Genomic DNA, 22,685 nt, shown 5'->3' with positions numbered 1-22,685 from the left:
GATTCACTCTTTGCCCACCCCCTCATCTGCCCTGATGAAACACTTCAGACCTGTGTTGGAAAGAATTTTTGGCCAGTGGCACCAGTTTCAAGAGTGAATGCCAAAAAACTGATTTTTGGATACCTACATAAAAAACTCAAAAATAGTTAAAAATAAACACTGAAAAATGAAATTAAATACCCCCCCCCAGAATGCAAGCCCTAATTAAGATACAGTCTTGCCTAATATTAAAGGAAGTCTGTTACAGAGACAAGGTTAGAATTCAGCTCTCCTGAGTCCCAATCTGTTGCTTTAAACACAATCCATTTTTTTCTTGTATCCATCTGTCCATCCTGTACACTAAATGAGGCAGGACTCCTGGAAAAAAAAATAGTATGTGATGACACAAATAAAACCTATAACAGAATGCCTATGCACAAGGGGCCAAATTAAGTTTGCATAGGCTAAAAATTAAAGATTCTTCATATATACATATAAAGAATCATCAATAAGGAACAGTCCATTTAAATAAGCCAAACATTTACAGCCTGATCAGTCCAATGGGTCCACATGGATCATTTTTAAGGACTGGGGCCTAAAAGCTTTGGCTAGTGTTAGCAAACTGACTATCGCTTATTGAAGGCTATAGCCACATGTATTTACATCCCCGTCTCTCTCTCTCTCACACACACACACACACACACGTCATCCAGTGACTTCTACATGCTGTGCCAACCACTCTGCTTCACTTTCACTTCTCCACCCAGCATTCAGCAGGAAACTGTTGTTGGGACGTGACGGTTGGCTTGAAACTGGTGCCACTGGCCAAAAATTCTTTTCAACACAGGTCTGAAGTGTTTCACCAGGGCAGATAAGGGGGTGGGCAAAGAGTTAATCACCAGGGGGCAGCTGTTTACAGGCATTGTTGGCAACTCTCAGCAACTGTTAGTGATATCTGATGCTCTTATTAAAACCCCTGCTATGTAATTACCTGAGCTCTGCTTCCATTTAATAAGTATCAGAGGGGTAGTTGTGTTAATCTGGATCTGTAAAAAGCAAGGAAGAGTCCTGTGGCACCTTATAGACTAACAGACATATTGGAGCATAAGCTTTCGAGGGTGAATACCCACTTCGTCAGACACATGTGGTCTGATGAAGTGGGTATTCACCCACAAAAGCTTATGCTCCAATATGGCTGTTAGTCTATACGGTGCCACAGGACTCTGTCTCCATTTAATAAGAATCATAAAAGAAACCCGAAAACATGGCCTGGTTGGACCCTAAAGGCTCAAAGGCAAATAAGAGGCACCGAACATTTATACGTTTAGAAACCCAACCCCGCAGGATTCTCTTCGTGGGCCTGACTCAGGATTTGAAGCACTGAACTCTCTGCACGCTGGACTTCACTGTGGCCTTAAGCCCCTCGCCCCTATTTTAGGGGCTCCCCTCTCACCGCGTGGCCCCTTCTCTGAGCGCCTAGCCCCAGAGTCACCCAACTCCCCCCGGTGCCAGCCCGCTGCTGTGCCGAAGCCTACTTCGGGCATGCTCCGTGGGAGCCCCGGCAGCTGCCCCGCCCCAGCCTCACCCGGATACACACGCTCCGCCGCCTTTCACCTCCGCTCGCCGGGGAACGTGGAGCCGGGAGCCAGCTGAGCAGCGAGAGACGCTGCCGGGCTGGGTGCGCCCGCCCCTGGCCATGGCCCCCATGGGGATCCGCCTCTCCCCGCTGGGGGTGGCCGTGTTCTGTCTGCTGGGCCTCGGCGTCCTCTACCACCTCTACTCCGGCCTCCTGGCCGGGCGCCTCGCCGGCCGCCTCGCCCTCTTCGTGCTGGGGGCCGGGGCCGGGCACGACGTTCCCCCGGACACGCTGCCCGAGGGCCCCGTGGACCTGCGGGAGCTGCTGGCCGTGTCCGTGCTGGCCGCCGTCAGGGGGGGCGAGGAGGTGAAGCGCGTCCGGGAAAGCAATGTGCTCAACGAGAAGGCGAAGGGCAAGACCCGCGAGGGGGCCGAGGAGAAGATGACCAGCGGGGACGTGCTGTCCAACCGCAAGATGTTCTACCTGCTCAAGAACAGCTTCCCCAGCGTGCAGGTGGGTCCCGGTCCCGCGCCCGCCCCCTGAGGCCCTGCCCGGGGCCCCCTTCCCTTAACGGAGGGAGCCACGTGTCTCTCGGGCCCCCCTCTGCATAGCTGCCCGGCAGCCCCTCTCCCCCCTTTGTGGGAATCTCTTCCCTGGCCCCGCCTCCTTATCCAGCACACCCGCGTCCCGAATCACAAATCATTTGAACCGGTAGCTCAGTGTCCTGTAATGGCAACTTTCTGTTTGTTTAAACCGGGGGGGCCCTGAAATACTTTGTCAGTGATTCTCAACCTTTTCCTTGCCAGGATCCTCTCATGCTAAGGTCTGAGCTGCACCCAACTTTTGTACTGGTATAACTCTTTCAGTTAGGGGTGTGATTTTATGTTTTCTTGTACTGGTTGTCCTAGTGTAATGCCGACCCCAGTTGTCATCTGCATAAAACCTGGGACCTCTGGCGCTTAACGCGTGAGCCTCTACTGCATGAGCTAAAAGACACATCTCTCTTGGCCAGTGTAACAGGCTCATCAGTCTCTAGTCACAAGAGGGGGATAGAGTACCATACTAAGCAGGCCTGGTCAGTGGCTCTCAAACTTTTTTACTGGTGACCCCTTTCACATAGCAAGTCTCTGAGTGTGAAACCCCCCCCCCTAAATTAAAAACACTTTTAAAAATATATTTAACACCATTATAAATGCTGGAGGCAAAGTGAGGTTTGGGGTGGAGGTTGACAGCTTGAAACCCCCCATGTAATAACCTCGTGACCCCCTGAGGGGTCCTGACCTCCAGTTTGAGAACCCCTGCACTAGGTACAACCCATAGTGTGGATGCTGTTACACTATTATAAAGATGTCTTGTACAAGTATAGTTTATTCTCTTTTCTATGTGGGATTAGCTTTACTAGTATGAGGTATCTTTATAGTGGTATAACTGTGTCCATGCTACAGGTTTATATTGCTTGAACTACTTCAGTGCAGTTAAAGCAGCACAACTTTCTAGTGTAGAAAAGACCTTAGTAATACAGTATAAGAAGAGCAGGACACCTTATTGTGATGGAGAACCCATGTTTTATATAAATAAAGTTGTACTGCAAACAGTAGGCACATTAATATGAAACTTCCAGTTTTAATACATTCTGCCCCAAAGTGCTATAAAAGCTTTTGTCGCTCAGTAGGTTGAATGAAGAGAGGCATATTACACATCTGAATTGCAGGGATTGCGGTGGAGTTGGGAAATAAAAAAGTTTGCTTGCATATTTTGACATGATCACTAGTGTAAGGTAGTACCACGTACTACCCTAAATGTGTTGTCATAGGGTGATAAGAAAAAGACAACATGGATATGTCAGGAACAAATCATCCCAAGCCAACCTAATTCTTTAACAGGATTATGGCCTAGTGGAGGATATGGGGGCAGCTGTAGACCTGATAGATTTTGATTTTTAATGAGGCTTTTGACACCGTTCAACATGACATTCTCATAAGCAAACTAGGGAATGTGGTCTAGGTGAAATTACTATATAGTGGTGCACAAGTGGCTAAAAAGCTGTACTCTCAAATTACAGTGGTAGCCGTGTTAGTCTGTATCAGCAAAAACAACGAGGAGTCCTATGGCACCTTAGAGACTAACAAATTTATTTGGGCATAAGCTTTTGTGGGCTGGAACCCACTTCTACCAGTGTGACACATGCCATCATGTGCCAGCAATGCCCCTCCGCCATGTATGTTGGCCAAACCGGACAGTCTCTACACAAAAGAATAAATGGACACAAATCTGACATCAGGAATCATAACATTCAAAAACCAGTAGGAGAACACTTTAATCTCTCTGGTCACTCAATAACAGACCTAAAAGTGGCAATTCTTCAACAAAAAAACCCTTCAAAAACAGACTCCAACGTGAAGCTGCAGATCTGGAATTAATTTGCAAACTGTATACCATCAGATTAGGATTGAATAAAGACTGGAGTGGTTGGGTCATTACAAAACCTAAACTTAATTTCCCCAATACTAATTTCTCCCTACTGTTACTCACACCTTCTTGTCAGTTGTCTGTAATGCGCCACTCTCTTACCACTTCAAAAGTTATTTTTCCTCCCTTGGTATCCTGCTGTTAATTGATTTATCTTGTTTGACTGACCTCACACTTGGGAAAGCAACCCCCATCCTTTCATGTATTTATACCTGCTCCTGTATTTTGCACTTCGTGCATCTGATGAAGTGGGTTCTAGCCCACAAAAGCTTATGCCCAAATAAATTTGTTACTCTCAGATTAGTTGTCCATGGTGCCTGTCAAACTGGAAGGGTGTATTTAGTGGTGTCCTTTAGAGGTCTGTCCTGGGTCCAATACTAATCAATATTTTCATTTAATAACTTGGATAATGGAGTGAAGAGCATGCTTATAAAATTTGCTTATGACACCAAGCTGAGAGTGATTGCAAGTACTTTGGAGGATTAGATTAGAAATCTAAACAACCTTAAGAACGTTAGAATAGCTACAGCAATGGTCCATCTAGATCAGTATCCAGTCTTCCGACAGTGGACAGTGCCATATGCTTTAGAATGAATGAATGGAACAGGGCAATTATTGAGTGATCCATCGCCTGTCCTTCAGTTCCAGCTTCTGGCAGTCAGAGGTTTAGGGACACCCAGAGCACGTGGTTGCATCCCTGATCATCTTAGGTCCATCAATGACTATTATTCATCACCCATGAATTCATCTAATTCTCTTTAGAGTGCAGTTATACTTTGGCCTTCACGATTTTGAGAGGTTGACTGTTGTGTGAAGAAGTACTTCCTTTTGTTTGTTTTAAACCTGTTGACTATTAATTTCATTGGATGACTCCTGGTTCATGTGTTATGTGAAGGGGTAAATAACACTTCCTTATTCACTTTCTCCACACCATTCATGATTTTGTAGACATGTATAGTATCAACCCCCATTAGTCGTCTCTTTTCTAAGCTGAACAGTCCCAGTCTTTTTAATCATTTTGTTGCCCTTTCCTGTACTGTACTTTTTCCAATTACAAGATATCTTTTTTTGAAGTGGAACAACCTGAACTGTATGCTGTATTCAAGGTGAGCGCATGCCATATATTTACATAGTAGCATTATGATATTTTCTGTTTTATTACCTATGCTTTTCCCAGTCGTTCCTAACATTGTTAGCTTTTTTAACTGCTGCTGCAACATGAGCAGATGTTTTTAGAGATCTATCCACAGTGACTCCAAGATCTTTCTTGAGTGGTAACAGCTATTTTAGACCCCATCATTTTGTATGTATAGTTGGGATTATATTTTCGAATGTGCAATACTTTGTCACCCAGTTTAGAGAGATCCCTTTGTAACTCTTTGCAGTCAGCTTTGGACATAACTATATTGAATAATTTTGTATTGTCTGCAGACTTTGTCACCTCACTGTTTACACTTTACCAGATAATTTATGAATATGTTTACCAGCACTGGTCCCAATACAGATCCTTGGAGGACCCCACTATTTAATTCTCTCCACTATGAAAACTATTTATTCCTACCTTTGTTTCCTATCTTTTAATTAGTTACTGATCCTTTCAAGGAACTTCCCTCTTATCCCATGACAGCGTACTTTGCTTAAGAGCCCTTGGGGTGGGACCTTGCCAAAGGCTTTCTGAAAGTCCAAGAACACTATATTAACTGAATCACCCTTGTCCACGTGCTGGTTGATAAAGAATTGTAATAGATTGGTGAGGCATGATTTCCCTTTACAAAAGCCATGTTGACTCTTCCCCAATATATTGTGTTCATCTATGTGTCTGATAATTCTGTTATTTAGCACAGTTTCAACCAATTTGCCTATTACTGAAGTTAGGCTTACCTTCCTGTAATTGCCTCTGGAGCCTTTTTAAAAAATTGGTGTTATGTTAGCTACCCTCCAGACGTCTGGGTACAGAGGCTGATTTAAGCGATAGGCTACATACCACAGTTAGTAGTAGTTCAATTTCATACATGAGTTCCTTCAGAATTTTTGGTTGAATACCATCTGGTCCTGGGGACTTATTAGTGTTTAATTGACCAGTTTGTTCCAAAATCTCCTTTGATACCTCAATCTGGGACAGTTCCTTATATTTGTCACCTAGAAAGAGTGGTTTGGGTGTGGGAATCTCCCTCACATCTTTGGAGTGAGGATCTTAGTAAATTGGAGAATTAGTCAGTAAAGACAAGTACAAAGTATTACACTTACAAAGGAAAAATAAAATGCACAGCTATGTGGGCAATGGGTATAACAAGCCAGGGGTCGCGCTGCCCTGCCGCTCAGCTGCTGCTCAGCCCCACACCATAACTCTGAAGCTTCTCCACTTCTTCAAAATTAGTATTTATTTGTTCTTCAAACCTCTCCACTTTTGCCTTAGTAATTAGCTAACACATCACAGTATTACCTAAAACTTCATATACGTAGTTTAGGGAATGCTATAACAACATTTAGTTACCTTAGGCAACTTAAAAGGTTTTTTTTTTATGGGTAACTAATGGGGGACTTCAGTCATGTCTTTTCTACCTGCCTCAAACTGCACAAACTCTGAACCAGTAGTCCCCAACCTTTTTCGTCTGGCAGGCACCAGACGACGAGCCATCAGAGGATCGTGGTGGCGGATGAGCATCCGCCGAAATTCCGCCGACAAGCGGCAATGTCAATAGGCGTTGCTGCCGAAATGCCGCCAACAAGCAGCGTCATCCAAAGGTGTTGCCGCCGAAATGCTGCTGATTTTCGGCAGCGACGCCTCTGGATGGCGCAGCTTGGCGGCAGCATTTGGGCGGATGCTCGTCTGCCAGCCTGTATGCAGGTGCACTTAGACGCCCCAGCGGGCACCATGGCGGGCACCATGGTGGGCACGGGCACCACGTTGGGGACCCCAGTAGGAGAAGTCTTCTGACTGGTGATTGACTAAATGTAATGAAATATCTCTGGTAATGGGAATATCAAGTGACACACAATACATTGGCCATGTAATATGGGTAGTAATCACATAATCTTATGAATTAGTACATCAAAGATGTAGTAAACATACTAAGACACTTCTTCCAAAAAGCTAAACTATTACTAAGCTAGGAAGAAAATCTTTTTATATATATATAAAAAAGTATCCAAACAAACTCCAAAACAGATAAGAAGTATGCTAAACATCAGTTCATTTACAATTTTCTTCATTTTATCCCACCTCCCTCTTTTCCTGAAGTTGTACATCATGTTTAGACTGAATTTGTACACCGTGTTTAACGTCTTGAGGAAGAGTCTTGTCTTCAGACAGATCTGTAAATTGTTTGCCATGCCCTGAGGGCACTCTTTTGTGGAAAAAAAAAATGGTGGTTTTGTGTGTCTCTCACACACACGCAGCCCCCGCCACTTTCTTTTCCCCCCAACTCCACCCTCATTCTGGAATTCGTCTTTCACTCCAGAATGAGGAGTACAGGATCAGGCCCTTGATGAGGGAATTGATGATAGATGGTGATGCGGGATCTCAGCTTGATACAACTTTAAAAAAGAATTGAAGTTAGTCTCCAGTTCATGAGTGCAAAAACTTGAGGCATTTTGATTAGGAGTATTAATGCTTTGAATCATCCCAGCATATTCACTTTAAAAGTAAATTGATATGCTTTCCTTCTCTGCCTCTTTACAGCTCTTAAATTAAATTGAGGGAAGCTTGTATGTACAAGATGAAACATTTAAAATAATTCTTTATACTATTAACTCCTGTTTAGCAGTAATGATATATAAATTACAACTAAGAGACGGTGAACACTCTGTACAGTCTGTGCAAAAGGTTGACACACAAATATGTGGATGTATATCTCAGTTGGTGAAAGTTGTCATAGCTCCATTGATCTTCAACCCGACAGGGTAGATCTCTTTGTAAAATATTATGTCATGTTCGTTAGCATTGGTTTTTGTGGTTGTGGTGTGTGAAAGGCAGAAGCAATAGTAGGAGTTAGGTTGTCACAGGAGACTGAACCTGTTTTTTTGTTTGTTCAAAAATGTCTTTTGTTATGGAAGCATTGGTTGCTATTACCCTCTGAGCTAAAGGTAATCTAAATTTCCATTATAAACCCCACTTTCTAATGCCAGCAACTTTTGACTGGTGAAACCAATTTGTTTGTAAATTAATATGCTCAAAATAAGTTAGGAGTAATATTTTTCTGGAGACCTTGAAAGTTGCTCCGACTGGAAAATTACAGTAATACTGAAAAGGTAATGAAGGTTTCTGTTCTTTAAAGAAACTGGGACTTGAGGGTATGTCGATACTTAAACTGCTACAGTGGCAAAGAAATAGACACACAGTACAGCTGTGGAAACACTTAGGTACACAAATAACTTGCATGAGTAATGTTATGCAAGTGCCTGTGTGTTTGTGGCATCCCTTGCTGCGATATCTCCTTGGCAGTTAGCAAAGGACCAAGTTTTGCAGCAAGGCAAGAAATATTGATATACCAAAATTATATACCTTTAATGCAAATAATTTTTGAGATCTGTTTTTATAGGTAGTCTCAAAGAAAACGTGAAAATGCCATTTTTTGATATTTCTACTGGAAACAGTTCTTTCCAGAAAGTAGGAGATTTGACTATGTGGATAATGATTCTCTGCACCGCATTTTTCTCTTCTGTAGCTAACAAGTAACTCTTGTGCGTGGGTTCTTCATATGGATAGTGGTGGTTCACTTATTCAGTTAACCATGAAAAACCTGACTTTATTTGATGTGGATTTACACTTCCTTCATTAACCCGAAATAGTAATTCTCAGCATTATTAATAGGATGGATTGTGACCAAAAAACTAAAATGTTAAGATTAATTGATGTTGGTTAACACTTATGAAAACAAAACTCAAAGATACTGTTTGCAAGATTTTTTTTTTAATTTTATTTTAAATAAGGCATTCACTACGGGGCATAAGTCAAGTATGCGCTATTTTGGTTTTAGTGCTCTAAGGCTTCAATCCTGCAAAGAGAAGCATTTGGGCCAACCCCTATGTGAAGCTCTGTTAAAATCAGTGGTTCCCTACATGGGTCCAGGAATGCTTTTCTTTGCAGGAATAGGGACTTAAATCAGGTTTGGTATACACTGAAAACTTACACTGGCAAAGCTACATCTCTCGGGGTGTGAAAAGTCCATACCCGTGAGAGATGCATCTATGCCAACCTAACCTCCATTGTAGACAGTACTAGGTTGATATAAGAATTCTTCCACCAACCTAGCTACCACCTCTTGGGGGGTGGCTTAACTACAGCAATGGGAGAACCCTCTCCCATTGCTGTAGTGAATGTCTTTACTGAAGCGCAACAGTGGTGCACCTGCAGCTATGCCACTTTAGCGGATTAAGTGTAGACATAGCCTCAGACACAGTTTATTTAAAGAGCAGAAACTTTATTACATTTTCAGCATTATTGTAATTTTCCAGTGTTCAAAAATAGCCTAATTAGATAGTAGGAAATAGTGTTTTGTCGTTTGATCAAAGTAGACATAAGAACTAATGAGCCACTGTATTCCCAGCGGTACTATCTACTCTGCACTACACTACTTTACATGCTTTTCTTCTTTGTAATGTTAACAGTCAGTACTTAAAGCAGAGTTTCTTGTTAAGACCTTGTTATCCATAGAAAAGGAAGAGTTATGCTTCCTAGTTACGGGATTTGAAATAAACATGTAAAGAGTCTTGGATTTCTGACACCTCTGATTTATAAATAAAAGCACTCCGAAATCTGCAGGGGAGAGAAATCCATAGAAAATGTTGTACCTTTTTGTTTTTTTTCTCTTAGGGAAAAAAATGCAGTGAGGCTCCATTCTATGCAGAATGGGGAAAAAAATCCAGTTTATTCAAGTTATTCTGTTTGATGTCAGATGGCTAAATTCACACCAGTTACAGTAGCAAAGTTAAATAGGAGCAAGGAGTAGCAATTAATTTTTATTATATGCTACAATAAGCCTGATCACCTTTTAATGAGGGTTATTCATTAATATTTGTATTACTGTGGGGTCTTTAGATGCTTCTCAGGACTGGTGCTCCCCGGGACTGGTTGCTATTCAGATATGAAGGCATGGTATGTCACAAAGGGCTTACTGTCTTAAAGCATAAAACATATGATGACATACAAACACTGCATTAAAAGAGGGTTATTTAGGTTGTAAAGTCGCACTCTCAAAAGTTAGAAAATGCCAGAATAACAGTTGCCAGTTCTGCCTCTTTGTGTTTTATGCATTTTGTTAGTATGTGATCATATAATTAGCAACCATACATTTTTCCACAGGGCCGCTGCCTTTTTCAGTGTATTCACTGGCATGACTTCCTCCAGTATACCTCAAACCTTAGCTGTAGCCACCCTACTTTTGCAGTCCTGGGACTCATGTGAAAGGGAATGCAAATCATTATAGAATTATGAGTTATATGATTTGGGCAGTTGCGTTGTTTTAGTACTTTTGTGACATTGTTTCCTTTTTTGGCAATCTCCAGCAAGTAGCTAAGTAGAACAGTGAGCTAAGATGTAAACCCAAAATTCCACTGACAGATATCGTCTTGGGCTTTATGCAGGTCCCCTGCACTGAAGTGAATCTCCCATTTAAAGCTCACTGAAGAAAATATATTAATTCAGGCCCTTAACATCATGGTGCAGTGTGTTCTGTGATTATCTTTTCAAATGTATTTAAAACTATTTCAGTTGGTATTTTTATTTTAAATTTCCAGACAGAGACCTTTGAGACTGAATTCCTCTGTCCATAAATGAGGAACAGCACAGAATAGTGCAAGCTTCTGCATGCTGTTTCGCCCATGTGCCTCAAATCTGATCTGATTAGGTTGCCTTTAAGAAGATGATGATTAACTCTCTCTGCCCATCCAATTCTGTCCTATCTGCTGAAATATGCAGAGAAGTGGCAAGCTAGAGTGGTGACTTTTTTTGTGATGGGGACACTTGTCTACTAAGAAGTGAACAGCAGCACTTAATTATTTTACATAGGATACTGAGCTGCAGGAAATTTAGAACAAGAAAGAGTCCAGGTGACAGCAACAAAGACTGTTACACTCCTGAGGTACCTGTGAAGAAAGGTTGGGGGAAATAAGGTTTATATTAATTAGAAACAAACTGAGATTAAACATGACTGAGGTCATGCCTTTGCTTAGAAACAGTTTCTTATCACTGCAAGAGTTTATCTACTTCATCATATATGGGAGTGGATGAGCTACCGTCATGAGAGCAGATCAGGGTTGTTGAGTGAGGGGATAAATGTGCCATCCTCTCTGAGTTTTAAGGAGTGTTGGCAATGAGATTGTGTGCTTTAGGGAGCTCTGAACTGGGTCTTGCATTTATGACCCTCATGGCTGGTAATCTTGAAGAAAACATCAGTAATCTCAGTCGGTGCATAAAGTACCAGGATTCCCTCAACTGAGAGGCTTTATGAGCCATGCTATATATTTATTTATTCCTGTCTCTGTCTGCTTTTATCTCCAGGTAAACTCTCTTCCTCCTCCTGCCCCCCCCCCCAGTGCCCCCCACCCCCACAAAAGTGAGAAAGCAACTTAATGTGGCTAAGCAATTCTAGCATAATAGAGAATCTTCTGACTGTTTTGAGAGCATTCAGTCTAGCTTTAGGTGGTTAGTCCACTGATCTTGTTGGTTGACTTTCTGTTAGTGGACAAAGTTGGCATTCTTGTTGGTTTTGTTAGTTTCAACAGGGGCTTTCGAAACTGTTGACCATAAAATCTTGATAAATCCTCTGCAGTTCCTGTAAAGGGTGAATTGGAGTGAAAGTATTAAGCCTAATTTCTGCACATATGCCTAATTGGTAAAGGCTATCTTTAAATTACAAGCAGACAGTATTTTAATGAGTTAATCTTCAGTTTTAATGAAATAATAGTGGGATTTGTATTTGGAAGTACTTACATACCTCCATCTGTTATTTACACTTCATATGTAGATAGATAACTTTTAGGATTTTTTTAAAATTCTCCTACTTTAGTTCCTATAATTAGGTTGTTTACGGAATTACTTATTGTGAACTTAATTTTATCACTTTCAGTGTATTTCTTACTCTTTTTCAAAGTTTAGCATTCTATGATGGGCTCATTGTGTTTGGAACAAAGAAGCCATTTCTTCCTTAGAAATATTGCATTTTCCATTAGCCGCAGTTGCTATCTTTTAAACTATATAAAAATGTATTTCCTTACAAATCAGCCAAAAGGATTTGACTATTCACATACTTAATTATAATTTATTTTTGTATCTTCAATTTTCAGTATAATTGAAAGACTTCATAGGGTATAGCTGTAGTTTTGCTTCCCAAACTGGGAAAAATGTCTTATTTAATGCACCTTTCATGGACAACTGGCTAATATTCAAGCACATTTGGGAGGAGAGTGGGTGATGTAAAAAAAGACTTAATGAACTGTTGTTAAGGAATTGCCCAGAGCAGGAAAATGAACCCGTGTGAGGTTCTTGTAATGCTTTATGCAGGCTGGACTGTGGAGCAGCTCCAGCAGGTCAGAGACATCCTCCCCAGATAAGGTGGGAAGGGATGGGATGGGAAGAGTGTGGGGGTCCCAGACTAGGGGTGGGGTCATGTGGGGTGTGGTCACAGGGGTTACTCCCCTGACTCCCAGCTTCTCTCCTCCCCCACCAAAAAAAATTTCCCTGCCAGTTGCTGTCCCAGCCTGTCAAGGTAAGCAGCTGGAGCGCTGGGACACTTTGTTTACTTAGGTTTACCTCCATGCCGGACGCTCGAGGTAAACAAACCATCTTGGCCCACCAGCGGCTTATCCTGATGGCCTGGGAGCCAAAGTGTATTGACCCCTGAATTATAGGATTGGCTTATAAACAGGTTATAAAAATTTTCCATTTTTACTTATCCATTTTAGGGGGGGTCGGCTTATAAACGAACCGGTAGTTTTGAATTTGTAGGTTGCAATTAAGTTGCCTTTTTTATATAAGAAAATAATTGATAGGCTACTCCTGAATGGCTATTCACCACCTTTAGATGTGTTTAGAAAGCTGCAGGGAAGCGAGAGATTTGTATAGCAGAAGGCCGTTTTTTGTGAGGAGTGACTTCCTTCAGAGTCAATCAGGAATGTTACTGAAGTGTCTGAAGTTTACGTTTTTTAAAAGTGGTTTATTTAATTCACACAGTGAGGAAAATATCCTTAATAGCAGGGTTTATAGTTAAACACCATGATCTGGAAATATGGATAGCTTGCAGCAAAATACAGGAGTTCAACATTTTGGTCACTTGTCACAATTTCTGTGTTGCACCTGGGCAGATCTGAAGGTTCAGAGGTATGATTTGGTCTCCAAACTCATTAAATGTTTTGGGATTTCCTCCCTCACCTCCCCTCTCCCACCCACACTGAGTTAGAAATGAAATTCCTCAAGGAGAAAGGGAAGGCTGTTAATTTCCATTATGTGCACAAATATTTGATAGATCATCCCGGTACAACACTTTAGGTTAATGTGTCTGTATAATTTTTAACATAGATAAATACTGAAGAACACGTTGATGCACCTGATAAGGAGAGAATTTTCTGGGATCGCAGTATTCCTGAAGACATAAAGGAAAAAATACAGTCTAAAGAGGTTCCAGCAGAAAGTGTGACAGTCTGGATCGATCCATTAGACGCCACGCATGAATACACAGGTAACTGTTCTGTTTTTGTTTTTTTTTAATTGAGCTAAATATTTACTTAGTAGACAAAAATATAATGTATTTTCAAGAGAAATTTTATACAAGAGTTGTTTATTAGAGCTGTTGTGATTTTGCTGAACTACTCTTAAAAATGAGATCTCAGGTAAATATCTTGGCCACAGCTGTTTAAAAGCTTAGTTCTGTGTTGACTCTCGAGCTAGGTGACACTAAAATACATCTGATGATATTTGTCACTTATGGGTGCAGTTGATTAATACCTATTTTTTATGCTTGAATAGCCAGTGATGCTATATTCTAAACAAATTACTTTAAATTCCAGTTGAATTCTCTGCTCATACTTGTTCCTGGGCTTGAATTAGGAAACAGACATGAAGTTAAAATGCATCACATAATTGTAAATCTTCCCCTTCTCCAAAAGACTCATGATGCTGCACAAACTATTTAAAATACAATATAGTACAGTTAAAAACCTAACCAATATAAACACAGGTAAGTAATTACAGCAAAACTAAACCAGTGGTTCTTTTCCTTGACAATATTGCACTGGTATGATGGTAATCATATATGAAAATTCAAAACCTAGGAAGAACATTCAGCTCTAAAGTAAACAGAAAGTAAAATGAGGTGGAGAATGGGAGGCATTTGTTCTGTCCAAATCTGCCACCTTCATATAAGAATCTTTTGCTTAATGACCAGGTGGCAGAATTGGGTTCTGTAGGAGCAGAATGCACGTCTACTGAACAATAGAAAGTATGGGGAAACTCGGTGGGGGGGGGGTGTTACTCTTTATACTCTTTAATATTTTGGTAACTGTGGAATGACTTTAAAAAGATATGGCCTTCTTCTATCTTGATTTAAGGATTGAATTTAAAACGCAGGCCGTTATAAAGCTTGAAGGATAAGATCTCAGTACAATCTATTAATTTACTAATGCTGTTCAGTTTATTGTGTCAATATATGTAAGTCTATAAAGTCAGGGTGTCATAGGTTTATTCCCCACTTTGAACTTTAGCGTTCACAAGATGGGGACCTGCATGGACTTCTCTAAACTAAAATCCTAGTTTAGATCTGGTTCTCACTGCCACCAGTCAAGTTTTAAGTGTCTGACACACTCCCTGTTCCCCCAAAACTTTCCCTGGGGAACACAGATTCAAACCTGAATCTCAACACAAAGGGAAACAAACCATTTCCCTCCTCCCCTCTCCTAGTGCTTAGGAGAGATACCTGATTCAAACTCCTTGAATCAACCAAAGAGGGATTCACTTTTCCCCCTCCCCTTCCCCTGAAAATCCAAACTAGGGAAGAAATCAATTAAGTTCTAAAAAGAAAAGATTTTATTAAAGAAAGGAAAAAAAATTACACTCTCTCTGTATTACCAGGATGCAAAAATACAGGGTCTAACTTATAAAAACTGGAGAGACTTTCCCTCCCTCCTCCTCAGCATAATCAAAGTAACAGCAAACAGGAATAAAGAATTTCTCCAGCAAACACACAATTGCAAATATAGAAAGCAACTTAAAAGACTAATCCGCCTTTTTAACTAATACTCACTATACTGGATAGTAGGAAATACTCCAGGAGAACTTGGAGACATGTCTGGCCTCTCTTAGATCCAAAGAGAGCACACAACTCAAACAAAGAACACAGACAAAGCCTTCCCTCCACAGAGATTTGAAATTATCCTGTCCCTTGATTGGTCCTCTGGTCAGGTGTTCATCAGGTTTCTGAGCTTGTTAACCCTTTACAGGTAAAAGAGACTTTAACCCTTAACTATCTGTTTATGACACAGGGGTTTTGAGGGTTTTTTTTTTTTTTTTTTGATGCTCTTAACCTATGTGATGTTGAGCTAATTAATTTGTCTGATTTCCTGGCCCTTAGAGGATCTTCGACAATATGTCACTACTATGGTGTGTGTGGCTGTGAATGGTGAACCAGTAATAGGAGTAATACACAAGCCCTTCTCAGCATATACAGGTATCAGTATGCATCTCTCATTTTTTTTTCTGCCATTTTCACTGATGTACAGTTAAAGTTTTACATTTGAGGGAGAATCTGTAGTTATAAATGGATACAATAATACTTAATACAGGAAAACAAAAATGTGTCCTTATTACTTATTTATATTATGGTAATGTCCAAAATCCTTAAGATTGGGGCACCCACAAAACACAGGAAAAAGTGATCTTTGTGGGGCAGAAGAATGGTACATGGAAGAAACATAAACCAAAAATACAGTAGTTGATGAAGCTCTTTCACTGAAACATTAAAACAGGGGTCCCCAATGCGGTGCCTGTGGGCGCCATAGCGCCCGCGGGGGCATCTAAATGTGCCTGCGTCCTGGCCGGCGGTCGAGCGTCCACCGAAATGCCGTTGAATTTCTGCGGCATTTCGGCAGCGACGCCTCTCGATGACGTCGCTTGTCGGCAGCAAGTGGCGTCATCAAGAGGTGTTGCCACTGAAATGCTGCAGAAATTCGGCGGCATTTTGGCGGATGCTCCACCGCCGCCACAGTCCTTCATCTGGCGCCCGCCAGACGAAAAGGTTGGGGACCACTGCATTAAGAACAATCTCTAAAGAAAATAACACTGTATATATAGGCCTCTGTTCTATCACCCTTATACTGAGTAGCCCCTTGTTCACACAGTTTCATTGAAGTCCATACGACTGCTCCCAAGAGGGGTGCTAATGTCACCTCCACCCGCTCCTGCACCTTATCTCCACAGAGCAAGGGGGGGACACAACAGGACTCAGGACAGAGGGATGCTGACAGCAGCTGCTGTCTCAACTTGCTGATCTACTTAAAAAGGCAATGTACTTAGAGTGGGGTCAGTGTACTTAAGGGGGCAATGCGAGTCTGTCTCTCTCTGCCATGCTGTCTCCCCACCCTCCATTCCAGCTGCCTTGTAGAGTGTGAGGCTACATTAACAACGTGTTAACCCTTGAGGGCTCAGCCGAGTGCTAGTTCATCATTTAGCAGTAAGGCATTCCGTGGGAAATATCCCACCCTCTTCTACCCTCTGATTTCACCTCAACCAACCTTCACAATCATCATTGCTGTGTACAGTATTAAATTGTTTGTTTAAAACTTATACTGTGTGTGTGTGTATACAAAATTAGTCTTTTATCTGGCAAAAAAAAAAATTCCCTGGAACCTAACCCTCCATTTACATTAATTCTTATGGGGAAAGTAAATTCACTTCACATTGTCTCACTTAAAGTTACATTGTAGTTATGTTCCTGAAAAATGCTAAGTGAGGAGTTACTGTATTCCAAACATGCAGCACTCACATACAGAATCTCTTGACTCTGTTGAAGCACTGATGAGGATGGATGTGAGTTTAAACATACACATTCCAAGGACAGGGTATTGCCAGTAACTTGTGAAAGGCTCAAACAACAAATTAAGTGTTGAGTATATTTGAAGGAAATATGTTTTATATTCCTGGGTAGTTAAAACAGAGGCTGATGACATGTTTCCCTTTTCCCTTAGGCCATACTGACCTCTAGAGTCCAGAGATGTTACGTAATAGCTCTGACTAATAACACCGCAATTAAGCTCGTGCAAATGAACTAGGTTTTCTGTCTATTAGAATATTTAGTGTTGTGACTTTTCTCCACTTAAGTATTACATTCTTTAAATGCTAACTTTAATTCCAGTTGTTTATCATTAGCACTTTATTTTCACATTTATATGTATCTTGGCTTTTTCTGAAGCACGTGCCACACCTATTATTGAAGAGGTGATTTTCTTTCCAACAAAAATTCTGTAATTGTAACTGGGAATTTGACACATTCTTTCTTTTTAAAAAAAGGAATCTGCAAGGATAGCCCATCAGAAATCTTCAGGAATGGCATCCAATTAAGATTTTTTTTAAATGTAAAAATATCATTAGTTCTATTACTCAAGATTAGGGGTTGTGGAGAGTAACTATCCGAACTGGAAATGCCATAACCCTTTGTTTTGTCATGATCCTGCTCTACCACATAGCTATAAATCAATAAGGGGGAACCATATTTAAAGATTACAGGTTAGTTCAGTCTCTGCCCACATAGTCTCAGCCTCTCTACTGTGCTGAAATCACCAAATAAATGTCAAATTGTAATGGCTTTTGGACACAGCCTATCAAGGGGTGGTTTTGAACCAGTGATCTAGAAGCGGAAGGCTATGCATCCTGAATTCAGTCTCCTGAATCAATCAATGTTTTCTGTAAATAAACATGTTCATATTCTTCTCTTGATCTGAAAAATGACAGTATTTTGTTGACTGATGGGAAGGAAATAAAAAGTAAAATTTCACAATCCATTTGCAATGTAGTCAATTTAAAAGAATGAGCTAAAGGAATTTCAGGTAATATCATCTACATTACATCTGCCCCCGAATCTCCCTGTGAATTTTACAATCACATTTTTTCCAGTTTTACAATAATTTATTATGAAAGATTACAGTTGAACCTAACTAGACATAAAGTGTTCTAAAATGCACTAAAACCCACTAATGGAATGTATGTTTCTTTTGTAGCATGGGCAATGGTGGATGGTGGGTCAAATGTAAAAGCGCGCTCCTCCTACAGTGAGAGAACTCCAAGAATTATTGTGTCCCGCTCTCATGCAGGAAAAGTAGAGCAGGTAGCACGGCAAACATTTGGAAATAAAACTGTGATCATCCCAGCAGGTGGAGCAGGTTTGTTACCTTTTTAAGCATTCCAGACATTTTATTGCTTGTGGATTACGTAGTAACGAAATAGTTATTAACTGGAGAAGTGACCAAAAACAAGTATTTTTCAGCAAAAGTACTGTACTTCATACACCTAGAACCCAAATTTAAACTTCTTTCAGATTGTGGGATGGGACTGAGTGACTACAAGCACTGGTTAGTTGGCAGGAAAAGGAGTAAGTACCCAAATATTAGGCACAACATGAAACAAACGAAAAGAGACTACTGGGTACATTGAGAGAGGAGCATTTTGGGGTGACTTTTGCTCTATGCTGAACATTAGAAAAGATCAGAGTGAAACTGGCTGCTATATTAAGAAAAGGCTGATAATCAGGAACAGAAACAGGAGGTGTTGCACTGTTTTACTGGCTAACAGACGTTTTGCAGCATGAGCTTTCGTGGGTGAATGCCCACTTCGTCAGATGCAAGAGCTCTGATACATAGCTTCAGATGTAGAAGCTGAAAATTTTAAGGAAAAAGGAGTTCAGTGATTTAAGAATCTAATAGTCAGTTCCAGGAGTGATCTAACTACAAGCAAACAAATTGGTTGGAGGGTTTTTTATATTAAATGTCTGGGCAAAATTGGTTCATGGCATAGGTGGAATGTGCCTATACAAGTGTGACGTAATTACCCACTTCAAGTACCAGCATTTTGCAGGTAATTTCTGAATTTCGCAAAAGGGCATCTTCCAACTTTGTATGGACCGCTATATCTGTTTTTTGTTTGTTGTTTTTTAGAAAGGATGCAGTTAATATCTCATGTTGATGAGCTGTCATGGGTAAGAGAATGAGTCTAAAGAACTTGGTTCTGGTTAGCAGGAAAGATGAAATTATAAGTGATATAGCAGATATTCCATTCCATTTGGCAGCATATAAAAAGGGGGAAAGGTTTAGCTTGAATGAAGAGGATGAACTGTACTGTGAAATGAGCAAGTAGGGAGCTTTGTAAAAGAATGAAGTCAATCAGTAAAATTAAGAAATCTGATTACATGCAATTTTTATGAATTGGAAATATGTTTGATATGCATGCCGGCTATAATTAACAAAATGGTGCATTTGAGAGTAAAGTGGAGATAAGTGATACAATTGTGGTAAAGGAAACAAGCCCAAGAGTGAAATGCTATCATTTAGTTAAATGCATACACAATCTGATTCTGTTGATGCATCTCTTGATGCGTCTAGGTATCTGATGAACTTGCAGGTGTTGGGGAAAAGGAAATGATCATGTGTAAAATGGGTGGGTTTGTTTCAAGTGTTACGTAGTGGGAAAAATCTCGATTTCAGCCGCTTGCAGGAAGTGTAACAGAAGGTGAAGGTTTCTGCTGTATTCACCGTTACATTCTCAACTAACATGACACAGTTAACAAAATCATTTTTGTAATTGCTAATCAATGCCATTATTTTGTGATGAATTAGGAAAGTTGATGTTTTCATTAACTGGTGTTACCTTTCTAATCTTTAGGCTATAAAGTTTTAGCTCTCCTTGATGTGCCTGACAAGAAACAAGAAAAAGCCGATGTGTACATTCATGTGACATACATCAAGAAATGGGATATATGTGCCGGGAATGCCGTGCTGAAAGCATTGGGTGGTCACATGACTACCCTGACTGGCAAAGAAATCAGTTATACTGGTTCAGATGGCAATGAGGGGGGACTCCTAGCCAGTATCAATGTGGATCATCAAGCGTTGGTTAACAAACTCCCAGATCTGGAGAAGGCATCACATAAACAAACATAACTGCTGAGGAGTACACAAATGTTTCTGCAGCCTCGACATGTTCCGCCTAAGGAAACAGGCGTGCGAAGAGCCTGCGAGGGGACTAGGCACTGAGAGCCAAGGCCACTCAGTGTTTTTTGGGGGACTACATATAGCATTGGGCTTCTTCATTGGTGGTGGTTACAAATTCAGAATTAGGAAGGCGACTGAACTGTCTCATGCCATCTTTTATGTTTTGAGACTTTTCCGTACAGTTATACTCAAAGTGCATATACAGAATATATTTTGTGAATATAGGCAAACTAAAAGAAAATCCAGATGGGTACTTAGATTGTTATAAGTGGTACTTTTCATATGGATTCTTGGAACACATCACATTGTTACAGTATTGTAGCTGCTCCAACTTGAATCAGGTAGAAGAAAGGATTGATTTATGTAGTCACTTGATAACGCTGTAATCCATCTAGCTGGAAACCTATGACCATGTGTTCCATATTCCCTTGGATAAAAAGCACAAGTTGCATACACATTTGTGTCTGCTTTCAACAGTTCCTCTGACAGAACAGTATTTTTGAATGATCAGACATGTTCTGTACTAGTTTGCTGATATATTTTCTGAAAACTTAAACCAGTTTAATTCACGTGAGAAAATCATGAATATTGGTGGTTTATTAATTAGTGTAATTATTTCTGTATATCTTTTTAAAAGAAAATTGTGATTCCTTGTATGGGTTTTTAACAAACTTGTCCTTCTTTTCCGTTTGCAATGTTAAAGGTGCATGCTAGATTTTTCTCTAATGTGAGATTAGTTCAATGTTTGTCCCTGTAGAAGCAGCCTCCTTTCCTTTAATGTCATTTTGTTCACTAAATTACTAGACAAACACATACAACATTATTGTTGGCAACAATAAGTAGGTGGTTTAGCTTACAATATGGATTTAAACTAGCAGTTTTTTAGAATTCCAAAATTAACTTGCTGGTTTCTTAAAGGTTGTCTTGTATGAATTCCCTTCAAAAGATGTACTCTTTCCTTCTTCGCTGTAAGCACTCTAATTCTGAACAGTCTGTGGCCACATGTTCACCTTTTAAGATCACCATGGAATTTAGCTCTGCATTAAATTACAACATTTTCCCATAACCCAAAATGGGTTTGGGAAATTTTTGGGGACCTGTGGCATTGCTGTACCTCAGTTTGAAATAGGATACTTTTTAATTAATTCCACTTCCGAGTTTTAGCCCAGTTCATATGGGGCAAAACACTAGCCCTTTGAGGTCAGATAACAAATAGCTGCACCACTAAAATCTTTGGGCCTTTCTCTTCTGAAAATGTAGCTGCCTAACTGGGAGTCTTCTTAGAGAGGTGGAAGAATAATATTTAATAAAGCAAGTTAAAATGTACTTTTTTCTTTTTAGTACCTGTGGGTGTCTCATCATCTCAAGGAAGCTAAAAGGTTCATTTAAACACAATTTTTTTTCTCAGTTCTAAGTTTATTCAGTACAAGTATAGACCATTTATGCAAAATTTATATTCCCTTGGTAAAAATTTTAATCTTCACTCCAATAATCATCCATATGGTAAAAGGAGTGTGACACTGCTGTCGAAGAAAAACTCAGTTCTCACTTTTTGTTTGGATGCAGCAGAAACAAATACTTTATTATAATACTCTAGTGATCACAAGAGGGAGAGAGAGTCAGGAGCTAGGTTTGCCCCTTGTCCTGAACGGATCTCTCTCACCCTTAGTAACAATCATAACAATCTTTATACCTTTCTAGCAGACCATGGTTAGCATACTTGCAGACAGTAAAAGTAAACATTTGCATTTGTTTATACATAAGCCTATTCGTTATCTTATTTGTCTGCAATACTAGAACAGAAAACAAGACTGCAATTCACAAGGTTTTCACACAATTCACTCTGCACCAGTTACAGGGTAACATCTTAACCTCTGCTAATTAGCTAACATACATTAAGATCCCTTCAAACTTCTATTAATTAATTCTTGGCCTCCACATTGTACTTCTAGTACAACAAATATGTCAAATTTCAATGTGCATTAAATCATGGATCTCAGAGTCTACAGGAGAGATGGTAACATTAGGGGTCTTCATGGGATGTAATGACAATGAATGATTAGTATGAACATGAAAAGTATTATTACCATCATTACGTCTATTACAACAACAACAACAATAACATAATCCCACACCAACTAACAACACTACAAACAATAACATCCCCATAGGAATAAAATAATGGGGTTGTTAACAAAGCACAATATATCAAACTTAGTACATAAAGTAGATACTCTATAAGCTGTATGAAAGGCATTCCGTTCAGCATGATATATATTCTGAAGCATGTGAATTTGTCAACCTCTGGCAACAATGAAAGCAAATTCTGAAAGCGATCAGGTATTACTTTAGTCCAATTAAAATATACCTGAAATCTAAGAGCTACATGTAACATTCTATCTGCAGGCCACAACATTTAGACATTTGAATAAAATCAATCTGAATATTTACAAAAGGTCCCCAAGGAGGA

At 40.2% G+C, this 22,685-nt stretch overlaps 1 protein-coding gene across 1 annotated transcript; it reads left to right on the top strand.

The window, feature by feature from the left end:
- The first annotated feature begins 1,438 nt into the window (after positions 1-1,438).
- On the top strand, positions 1,439-21,541 carry BPNT2 (3'(2'), 5'-bisphosphate nucleotidase 2). The gene is made up of 5 exons (XM_039521214.1): positions 1,439-2,068; positions 13,542-13,701; positions 15,589-15,684; positions 18,230-18,391; positions 19,887-21,541. Exons 1-5 carry the CDS (start codon positions 1,676-1,678, stop codon positions 20,162-20,164), a joined length of 1,089 nt encoding a protein of 362 aa, XP_039377148.1. The 5' UTR covers positions 1,439-1,675; the 3' UTR covers positions 20,165-21,541.
- The last annotated feature ends 1,144 nt before the right edge of the window (positions 21,542-22,685 follow it).

The sequence above is a fragment of the Mauremys reevesii genome, linkage group 2 (assembly GCF_016161935.1).
Source record: "Mauremys reevesii isolate NIE-2019 linkage group 2, ASM1616193v1, whole genome shotgun sequence".
NCBI classification, from domain to species: Eukaryota; Metazoa; Chordata; order Testudines; family Geoemydidae; genus Mauremys; species Mauremys reevesii.
The sequence above is the reverse complement of the archived record's forward strand: the minus strand, read 5'-3'. Positions and strand labels throughout refer to the sequence as shown.

Excerpts from the sequence above, each read along its gene's own strand:
- BPNT2 (XM_039521214.1), top strand. The coding sequence starts at position 1,676 with ATGGCCCCCATGGGGATCCGCCTCTCCCCGCTGGGGGTGGCCGTGTTC. Across the intron at positions 2,069-13,541 it reads ACAGCTTCCCCAGCGTGCAG|ATAAATACTGAAGAACACGT; the intron begins GTGGGTCCCGGT and ends TTTTTAACATAG. Across the intron at positions 13,702-15,588 it reads CGCCACGCATGAATACACAG|AGGATCTTCGACAATATGTC; the intron begins GTAACTGTTCTG and ends CCTGGCCCTTAG.